Consider the following 9,310-nt stretch of genomic DNA (forward strand, 5'->3'; position numbering starts at 1 on the left):
TTCAACGTGGTCCGAGAGCACGTGCCGTTCCTCGTGACGCTCTTCCTGCTCATGATCCCGGCCGAAATGCCCGAATTGCGGAGCCGCGACGACATCAACTACCTCGTCGAAGTGTGTGTGCCCACGCTCTCGACAACGGACGCGGCCAAGAGCTTTGAAGTCGCGATCGAGTACTGCCTCGGGTCGCGCTTCAAGCGCTGGGACAACACCCTCCACATTGTCGCGCACAAGTACTTGTAATTGATACATTTTTGATTTCTCTCGGATCATTCTGCACGCAGCCACCAAAGAGAAACCAAGTCAGCGCGTCATGAGCTCTGACAACACCGTGAACGCTCTGGGTTGCCCGAGACTGTATGGCTCACGTCCGGCGCCACCTGGACAAGACACGTCGATGCGTCGTGGCAGTGTCGCTGCTACTTGCCCATGATATGCACGAGCGGCAGCAATGAACAGAGGTAGAGTTATAAACCATCTGATTTTTCTATCATACACGACTGACTCTAGACTTACAGGTACTTGTGGGCGATGATGTGGATGGTGTTGTCGACGCGCTTGAACGTGCTGCCCATGCAAAAGTGCACCGCGGTCTCAAAGTTGGCGGCGGCCGTCGCATCGTCGACGCCCAGCAAGGCAATTTCAACCAGGTGATCCAAATCGCTCACGTCCCGAAGCTCGGGCATGCCGGCCGGAAGCATGAGCACGAGCAGCGTCGATAGCAGTGACACGTGCTCTCGGACCACGTTGAACGCGTCACCGCACGTCTGCACAAACGGCGAAAACGCATCCGACCCGACGCCGCCGAGCACGTGCCCCATCTCGGGCGTAAACACAAACGGCGTCTTCTCACGCTTGATGCCAAACTAGAACCACAATTCAGATCCGAAAAGCCGCTCGGTCGTCGCTACCTGGTACTTGAAGTGCCCGAGAAAATGACCAAAGTCAATGTGAAAGTACCGACCCGCGTGCGTGAGCTAGTAGGGTATGTCAGTCTGACAGATCCTTGGACACGAGATACCATGATGTTGTCGTTGTGCCGGTCGCCGATCCCGAGGACACACGTCGCGACGCAGTAGCCGGCGCACGACCGGCGAAAGAGGTCGACCGCCAGCGCATAGGCGTCGGGCGTCGGGTGGTGCAGGCGTAGCCACGACGAGAAGCTCGCGTTGTCGAATGCACCGAGCGTTCCGTTGCGCTGATGGATCGTCGCGGTCGTCTCGGCCTCCAAGACGACCTGCAGCATGCCGACGCGCTGGCCGGTCGCCACGCATTGGTACGGCTCCATGGCCAAATCCAAGCCGCGCTCGCGCCAGAGCTCGTCCATGACGCGGATCAGCTGCAGTGTCAAACTGTCCTGACGCACGTCGTCGCCCGACTTGAAGATGACGGTGATCGGGTCGCCGCCAACCTCGGCATTTTCAAATACAAGCCAGAGAGGGAGCTTGGCCGACGACATGACCTTGAACTTGGACACGATGAGCTTGCCAACGATCACCGAGGCATCGAGCGGCAGCGTTAACGTGCTTGATAGCGTCTCGTTGATCTCGTCGAGCATCGCTTGCATCGCTTGCTTGATGTCGACCATGGACACGCTCTTCTTCTTGAGCTTCTTGACGTACTGGCTCAGGTTGTCAAAGACGCCGTTGGTGCCAAAGAGGTGGTGCTGCATGCGGCACTTGTCGCGGATGGGTGGTGCGACGCCGGCCATGTAGGCGTTGAGGAGCGCGGTGTAGCGTTCGCGGTAGCCAGGATGCGGCGACTCGATTTCAACCTTCAAAAGCCAAAAGAGGGCGACACCGGCGTGCCCGGGGTGCGTCCACGCCTGTGACAGCACGTGCAGCGCGAGCCCGGACGCCAAGTACGGCTCGCACTTGATGGCCTGCACGAGCTGGGGGAGGAGGCGCACCCACTCTTCCGGTGGCATCAAAGTCAGCTGACTCAGCGCAAAGTCGCGGACCAGCGCCATTGGAAACGCCGGCGTTAGCAAGCAGAGCCACTGCGCTGCGTGCGCCGGCGCGGCCCAGATCTGAAGGCAAGTGGCGGCTTCGTCGACGTCGACGGGGCTTGTCCAGTCGGCGCTCCAGAGCACGTGGCGCAGCATATCGAAATGGTTCAAAAACTCATTGCGGTTCGACCACAGAAGCGCTTTCTGGCTGGACGAGAGCTTGGCGAGCGGATCGCGCGTCAGCAACGCGACGACGTCGTCGAGGACGTCACCTCCGACGCTGCTCGCATTGCTGCTGCGCGGACTCTCGGCGCCGCCCGACGGACTCGTAATGTACAAGAGCGAGGACGGCTCTGCGTCCGTGTTGGCGGCTGAAATCGCCGTCAGCCAGGCCGTGCGATCGGCTTTGGTCGGTGCCGAGAGCACCAGCGCGTGTCCTTGCGCGAGCACTTGAAAGCAAAACGTCGACTGCTCCTTGCGCGTGCCCTTGTTGACGGCAAACGTCGTGTACGACTCATTCAGCTCGTCCATGAGCGTCACTGACGCCGACGAGACGTCGATGCTGTGCGCAGGCGGGAACGCCGGGTCCTCGGCGTAGCGCAGCTGGCCGCTTTCGAGCACAAACCATCGCTCAGCCCAGATGCGCCGGCCGACGCCGCGCCCGAGCTTGCGTAGCCACCCGCAGCGCGGCTCGAGGGTTGTCGACGACGTGCGTCCGTGCTGCTGCTTGAGGAAGATCGATTTTTGCATGAGCTCAAAGTAACACCGGTGGTCCGCGACGCCAAAGCTCATCTGCCCCCGCAATTTAGCCAAGACGATTCCAGCGGAAGAGGAAGAAACGTACATGCAGCAAGGGCTGAGACGCATCCAAGCATTGCGGGGAGAGCACGTGGCTGTGGGCGACCATCGCGACGTACTGCGGTCCTTGCCGCAGCTGGCCGTGCAAGTCGAACAGCTGCATGGAAGCGGCAACAATTTGCTCGCGGTCGCTGTCGTCCCCGAGGCACGTGGCGCGTCCGTTGGCGTCCTTCTTGACACCAGAGAGCGTACAGACGAGCCTACGTGACGCGTCAGAGGGAGGTCCCTTGGTACACTATTTGTGTCGACCGCGTCTCGCGGGGGAGCTCGTTGATCTTGCGCTTCGACTTCAGCGTCTTCGCATTGGGCCAAACCGCGGTCCACGAGGCCGGACTGGCTTGCAGCTTCACGGGCGACGTTTCTTGCCACGGTTCGAGGAGCGTCTCGCCAAACCAGAGCTCGACACGCACGACCACGTGCGAATACGTCAGCGGCGCGGCCTCGAGCCCGAGGTGCGATGGCTGCTTCGCCAACGCGACCAGTGGAATGTTGAGCGCTTCGTGCACCGAGACGCGCACCGACTGGCTCACGCGCCAGCTCTCAACGAGCGACGGCATGGCCAATGGAAAAGACATGGCTGCATCGAGGCTGCGCGCGGGCCGGGCCATCGCCAGCGGACGTGGGTTTGTTCTCTGCGTCGACATTGCCTTTGGCGGCATTGGCACAAGGATGAGGTACAGGCTGCGCCGGCCCGTCGCCACGAGCGCAGCGATATGCGCAAAGTCGTGCATCTGGTGGGTCGACGTCCGAGCAAACGCGAGGTGTCCGCCAAAGCGAAGTGCAAAGTGGTGCATCACGTCATCGTCCTCGCGTGTCTCGTCATCGTTCGCTTTATTGCCGGGCACGGCCCCGAGCTTGGCCCGCGTGAGCGTCAGCACGTCGCCGACCAGCGCGTCGGACGGGAACTCGATGGTTGGCAGCGTCGCGGTCGACCGCCGGCGAAGCGTCGCGACCTCCTTCGTCTCACCACCGCGCAAGGCCGGGTGCACAGCTGCCGTGGGCACCGATGCCGCCAGCTCGCGCGTCCACTTGGCGTGCGCGCTCGCGTCGTCCAATACGAGGCTAAACGTCCGAGCCGGCGTCACAAGGTCGATACCAAAGCGCATTTCTACGTCTGGCGGCGGCTGCTTAACAAAGAGCGACCGAAGACCGCGGTTGATAGGCCCGGACGCCAGGCGCATACTCGCGGGCTGGAGCGAGGTGACGGCCGAGAGCGGTACCGACCCGCGGTACCCCTTGCTCTGGTCGTACAAGCCGTGCCGGCCCACTGGCGCGTTGTAGTACGAGAGGTCGCCGTTCTGAAGCACAAAGAATCGCCGCTGGTACGCCTTGTGCGAGTGGCCTTGCTTCCAGACCCAGCCCGAGAGTGCACTCCCATCGTCATCGTATTCGTCGTTGCCGCGCATCTCGTGGTCCGCCTCGAGAGCGACGGTCGCTTTTAGCGTGACGGGGTCCGCTTGGTTGGTGCGGGCCTGCGAGAGACTAAGGAACTCGGGCATCGACGCCTCCAGACTCGGCGGCACGAGGACGCTGTCGGCAGCGCGGAAGAGGTCAATGCTTTCGCGCGAGTGCGTCATGTCGGGACATGGCAGCCAGAGCCCGCTGCCATCGGCGACGAGCGGCTCGCCGACGCACGGGTTGAGCAGCTCGGGTGGCGGCACGCGCATGCTAAAAACTGGGACGACCGAGACAACTCCAGCTGGCTCAACATTGCGCGAAAAGCTTCGGATTCCGAACAACAACTCGCGTCTCTTGAAAACTCGGCTTTTTCCATGCTTTGTACTGTCCATTGCCGAGCATTATGTGACATTATTGTACACTAATAAATATAGAAGATTGACGCTTACGACGCGATCGTCACGGGCGCGTGCGTCGGCAGCGTGAACGTAAGCACAGGCGTCTGCGACCGCGTCGACGGCGGAAAGTGGAAGGTCGAGCTGAGCGACTTGCGCAAGCTCCGGGACGGCAGCGTAATAAAGTACCGCGACGGCGACCCGAGTGGTTTCAGACTCGTCTTGACGATCGCTTCGAGCGCGGCCCGCGTCGCTTCGTGCTCGGACGGCGACAGCGAAGCCGGCTCGGCAAAGTACCGGCGCTGCCACGTGAGGATCGCGCGGCCCCAAAGCGACCGCGCTTCGGTCGTCGCGGCTGTGAGCTCGAGCATCTCGGGCGGCGCCAGCGTGTACGTCCGATCCTTGACGAGCACGCGCTGCGTCTCGATGCGAAACGTGTTTTGCACGTGGTCGTCGCGGCGGTGCGCCTTGACGCTGACGCGGCAGCCGGAGAGGCGCAGGTCGCCAATGAGCTTGTCGTTCGCATAGTACTTGAGGTAGCCCTCTTCGAGGCGGAAGAAGCACACGTGCGCCTTCTTGCCAGCGTGGCGGATGAGGAAGCCGTCGTGGACCATCCTCGTCTCGTGGAGCAAATTCGAAAATGACCAAAAATCGACGCGTTAAAGCTCGCGCTTGTAACGGATTACTCGCAGCACCACGCGCGTCGGCGACGGACGCCCAGAAGCGACACGAGCATGAGCCCAGTGGACGAGCGCATGTAGCTGCAGCGGTGCGTGGCGCGAGGCCCGCGCGTCGGCCAGCGTCGTTGGCTGTGTATAACGTGGCCCGCTTTCTTCGAACTTCGAACAACCCACGTGGCAAGCTGCGACAGCATTATGCGAAGTTTCTGCGAAGTTTATGCGACCGAGATGCAACCAAAGAAGCGGCAGCCGAGACCAGAGCCGAGACGCAAGCGTGTTCGTGCAAAGCTGCTCGTATTCAGCAGCGCATTCAGCTAAGGTCGCTACTACGAGTACGACTAGGACGACATGCAGCCTCGGTCGCGTTGACACTCGTCTCGGCGGTCTACGAAGAGAGCCAGTGAGCGCCATGTGGTTGCCGCCCCAGCGTGTGTACATTGTTGTCGTCACCGTCGAGATCGAGTTTCTCCGCCGCTTTTATCAAGTTGCGATCGTCGTCGGCGTCGTTGACGGCCGACAAGAGCCGCGTGGCCATCGCGCAGTGGGACGCGTTGTCCGGGCACTGGCGCAAGACAAAGCGGCAGAGTGCGCGGAGGTCATCGACGTCGGCGTCGTCCGCACTACGCACGGGCTCGTCCGTCGAGGATATTTGGTCATCATTGTCTTGGGGCGTCAAGGACGCTGCCATCGGGAAGAGATCGCCGAGGTCGCAGTCCAAGACGAGGCACTTGAGGAAGAGGTTCCAGTACACGCCGGCGTCGATCGCGAGCAACGACGCCAGCGATGCACATTGAAACGACTGCAGTCGCGCCTTCATGGTCGTCCACGGCAAAAACACAACCGGCTCGGACGCGACATCGTGCGAAATGACACAGAAATGGGGCGCGAGACTACTCCCGCACGTCGGACACCGCACGACGTTGGGCTGCCGCTCGAGCTCGGCGTGCGAGAGGCGGTGGCCGCAGTCGGTGCAGTCCGAAAGCAGCGTCACGCGGACGTTCTCGCGGTGAAGCCACCCAAACTTGTCGTTGACAAACCGCCGTGGCCGCAGCACCGGCTAGTTACGACCATTTCCATCCTGCCCTGTGCGAGTAGGCATTGTACCTCGCCTTGGCTCTTCTCGAGCGCGGGCAACCCCCGAAGGAGCGTCAGAGACACGGGCCGCGGCGCGTCAAGCAGCACTCGCGCCGCGACACTGAACGGTTCGGTGGTCACGAGCCGTCCGTTCACCGATTCGAGCACGTCTTGTTCGCGGATCTGGCGCGGTCCACTGCATTCCAGATACATAAGCGTGCGGTCTCGTGCCACACACATACCACTCGTCGAGCCCAGTGACCACCGCGCCCTTGCCGTCGACGTACGGCCCGATGCGCACGCCGAGCGTGCCGACGCTAAACGTAGCGTAGATGCGGAAGAGGAGGCTCTCGAGCTCGTGTTCCAAGCAAGTCGCAGCACTTTCCACCGGTGCCGAGGACGCGCTGGTTGACGGCGCCGTCGACACTTGAGAGAACCACTTGACCGCCTCGTGGACGTCGCCGCGCTTGAGGAACGCATATATCATATGGCTAAACGGCCGCCAGTACGGCGCCTTGTTGTAGATCGACCCGAGCGGCGGTCCCGGCCCGAGGCACGCGGCAAAGACGTGGCGAATGTCGTGCAAGTGGTGCTGCGTCTCGCACGCTGCGAATGCGTCAATGAGACGCACATACGCCGCCTAGATGCGCGAGATATAGCAGGCAAACAAAAGAAAGGTGTACTTCGAGCGCGTCGCTGGTCTTGGCGCGACAGCTTTCTTCAAGCGCAATCGTCGTCTGCGTCACCCGCGACGCACAGGCCGGTGCGCACGACGTGAGCAGCCACGGGCGGTGGCCTATCGTTCGCTCAGTACATAAGAATGCATTATGACAACGCACCGTCACTGCGAGACGCATTCTGACTCAGCGTCCGGTGCAGCGGCGACGATCGAGTCGGGCTGCCCAGCGTCTTGGTTCGACGGAAGACAGACTGGACGGCCTTTCCTTTCTCAGACGAGCTCAACCACGTGTCGAGCCAGACGAGGACGGACGCCCGCGCCTCGGGGGTCTACGTCATGATCGTCACATTTCAACGCTTGTAAAGGTCATACTGTGACGTTGCTGCTGCTTCGACGACCGTTCGGCAGGCTACATATGTCATCGTCCAGGTCGACCTCGGTTGGGGCAGCTAGCCGTATTGGGCAGCGGGGCCCAAAGGCCGCGACGTCGAGGGTCGGAAATGCCACGTGGAACTGGAGGGTTGAAGCGTCATTTTGGGGCTGCAGCACCGGCGTATCGGGGGCCACCGCAACGTGGAAGTGCGCATTCTCTTGCGCACTCGGCGACAGCAAAGGGCTCTTGAGGGTCGTCGACTGCTGCGTCTGCAGGAAGAAATGCAGCGCCCGGGACGCCTCGTGTGGCGCCGCCATGCCGTCCAAGAAGGCCTGGAACGCATTTGTATCGGCAAGCGCCGTGTAAAACGCCTAGCCTCCGTCGTACGCATCGTCGTCGGTCAGGCGCGGTTGGTTACCTGCTGCGACGCGGGTTTTGTGCTGATGTACGCGAGCACGTCACCGCGCAAGCAGTGCTCGTGCCCGGCCACGAGGTCGCCAATGAGATGCGTAAAGGACTTGGCCACCTTGCGAATGAGCGCCGAGGACCCGAGCAGAAACTTCCCGCGCTCGTACATGAGATCGCCCTTGTTGTTGGAGTAGAGTGCCTTCTGAAACGCGATGCGGCGTTCCCAGAGCCGCCGCGAGAGCTGCGTCGACGTCTTCGTGAGTACCGTCGCGAGCCGGTCCTTCATCGCCACGACCGCGTCGGGCAGTGGCGGCAGCTCGATCGCCGACGTGACGCGCCCTTCCGGCAAATCGACGCGCACCACCTACACGAATATTCGATCGAAATGCAAGATACAATCAAACTCAAAATGTACTGTGGGCGGCAAGGCGGCGCCTTCGAGCTGGAGCGGGTGCGCACCGGCCACAAACGGCACGGGTGCGTCGAGAAGCGTCGCCATGTCGACGCCGGGCGGCACCACCGGAATGAAGACATGATCCCACTGCAGTGGGAAGAGCAAGTGCCGCAGCGTCTCGGCCACCGCGGTGACGAAGAGCGTGTCGACGCCCACGAGAAGCACCGCGTGTTCCAGGAGAAGGTGGCAGAGCACGTCGAGCAGCGTCGTCGGCGTAAGAATCGCAAACGTATACTCGAGAAACTCCATGTCCATCTCGAACGGGACTTCTTGCATCGTGTAGCGCTTCAAGAGCACGTCCGTCTACATCAACGAGTTCAAAGGGGCGCACGAGAGGACGGAGTACGTACATCGCCAATGCTGGCGACGACGCCCGCCCGGCCGCGTACGGGCAGTGGCACTTCGTAAAAGAGGTTGGCCAAGCTCTTCTCGACGCCAACGTAGTCGACTTGCCGCGCCTGGTGTACGCCCAAGATCGCAAGCTGCTCGAGGTACTTGAGCAACGGACCGCAGAATGGCCTACACACCATGTCCCTGCATGCGTCCGAGGTCATCCAGCGTCGTACCACTGGCTCACAAAGCAGAGCGACGTGAGCGTGTGCTGCGCTTCGCTCGACGACGCGAGCGCGAAAAAGCAAATGGACGTGCCGTAGAGCGCCGCGCCGGACGCGGTCGTGAGCACAAAGGTGTTGTAGACCGGCGGTGGCAGGAGGCCGCCATGCGCCGGCGACGACGTGCACGGAAACATAAACTGCACATGCCATGAGCCAGCATGGCCAGCGCGCAGGCGATGCCATACCATGAGGATGTTGGGCGGGTACTCGTCCGTCTCGGTCGTCGCCGGGTACTGGAAGGTTAGCGCCTCGTCGCCGGCGCCTTGGCCATGGCATGAGCAAGCGCTAGCGCAGAGCGCTTCGTACCTGTCTTGGTCGCGACGAAGAAGTACTCGACCAGCTGACGTGGCGCTGCCACCGACGTCGGGTCCTTTGCCATCGTGCTGCGTCGGTGCGAATTGGATCTTTGGGAAATGTGATGTGGGAAATGTG

At 61.8% G+C, this 9,310-nt stretch overlaps 4 protein-coding genes across 4 annotated transcripts; 1 reads left to right on the top strand and 3 right to left on the bottom strand.

The window, feature by feature from the left end:
* Nucleotides 1–16: 16 nt before the first annotated feature.
* Nucleotides 17–290, top strand: SDRG_17207 (hypothetical protein; the record flags this gene model as incomplete). Its single annotated transcript, XM_008623446.1, has 1 exon — nucleotides 17–290. A coding segment is annotated over one exon (224 nt), but the record flags the coding sequence as incomplete, so codon positions are not given.
* Nucleotides 291–459: 169 nt separating this feature from the next.
* SDRG_17208 (hypothetical protein) lies at nucleotides 460–4,524 on the bottom strand. The gene is made up of 5 exons (XM_008623447.1): nucleotides 3,053–4,524; nucleotides 2,790–3,003; nucleotides 1,019–2,737; nucleotides 909–974; nucleotides 460–863 (listed from the first exon to the last, which is right to left on the bottom strand). Exons 1-5 carry the CDS (start codon nucleotides 4,468–4,470, stop codon nucleotides 510–512), a joined length of 3,771 nt encoding a protein of 1,256 aa, XP_008621669.1. The 5' UTR covers nucleotides 4,471–4,524; the 3' UTR covers nucleotides 460–509.
* A 122-nt stretch (nucleotides 4,525–4,646) lies between these two features.
* SDRG_17209 (hypothetical protein) lies at nucleotides 4,647–5,210 on the bottom strand (the record flags this gene model as incomplete). The annotated part of the gene is made up of 1 exon (XM_008623448.1): nucleotides 4,647–5,210. The coding sequence occupies one exon, from the start codon at nucleotides 5,208–5,210 to the stop codon at nucleotides 4,647–4,649; it is 564 nt and encodes a 187-aa protein (XP_008621670.1).
* A 376-nt stretch (nucleotides 5,211–5,586) lies between these two features.
* SDRG_17210 (hypothetical protein) lies at nucleotides 5,587–9,257 on the bottom strand (the record flags this gene model as incomplete). The annotated part of the gene is made up of 13 exons (XM_008623449.1): nucleotides 5,587–5,661; nucleotides 5,713–6,333; nucleotides 6,381–6,546; nucleotides 6,593–6,990; nucleotides 7,034–7,146; nucleotides 7,190–7,358; nucleotides 7,402–7,773; nucleotides 7,821–8,174; nucleotides 8,226–8,567; nucleotides 8,615–8,783; nucleotides 8,831–9,015; nucleotides 9,064–9,140; nucleotides 9,185–9,257. 13 exons carry the CDS (start codon nucleotides 9,255–9,257, stop codon nucleotides 5,587–5,589), a joined length of 3,114 nt encoding a protein of 1,037 aa, XP_008621671.1.
* Between the last annotated feature and the right edge of the window lie 53 nt (nucleotides 9,258–9,310).

The sequence above is a fragment of the Saprolegnia diclina genome (genome assembly GCF_000281045.1).
Source record: "Saprolegnia diclina VS20 unplaced genomic scaffold supercont1.215, whole genome shotgun sequence".
Lineage (NCBI taxonomy): Eukaryota > Oomycota > Saprolegniomycetes > Saprolegniales > Saprolegniaceae > Saprolegnia > Saprolegnia diclina.

What these genes read in the sequence shown, in the direction of transcription:
- SDRG_17208 (XM_008623447.1), bottom strand. Translation starts at nt 4,470, where the DNA reads ATGCGCGTGCCGCCACCCGAGCTGCTCAACCCGTGCGTCGGCGAGCCG. An exon ending in GAGCTCCCCCGCGAGACGCG is followed by an intron (nt 3,004 to 3,052) that starts GTCGACACAAAT and finishes CGCGTCACGTAG; the next exon opens with GCTCGTCTGTACGCTCTCTG. An exon ending in GGCACAACGACAACATCATG is followed by an intron (nt 975 to 1,018) that starts GTATCTCGTGTC and finishes ATACCCTACTAG; the next exon opens with CTCACGCACGCGGGTCGGTA.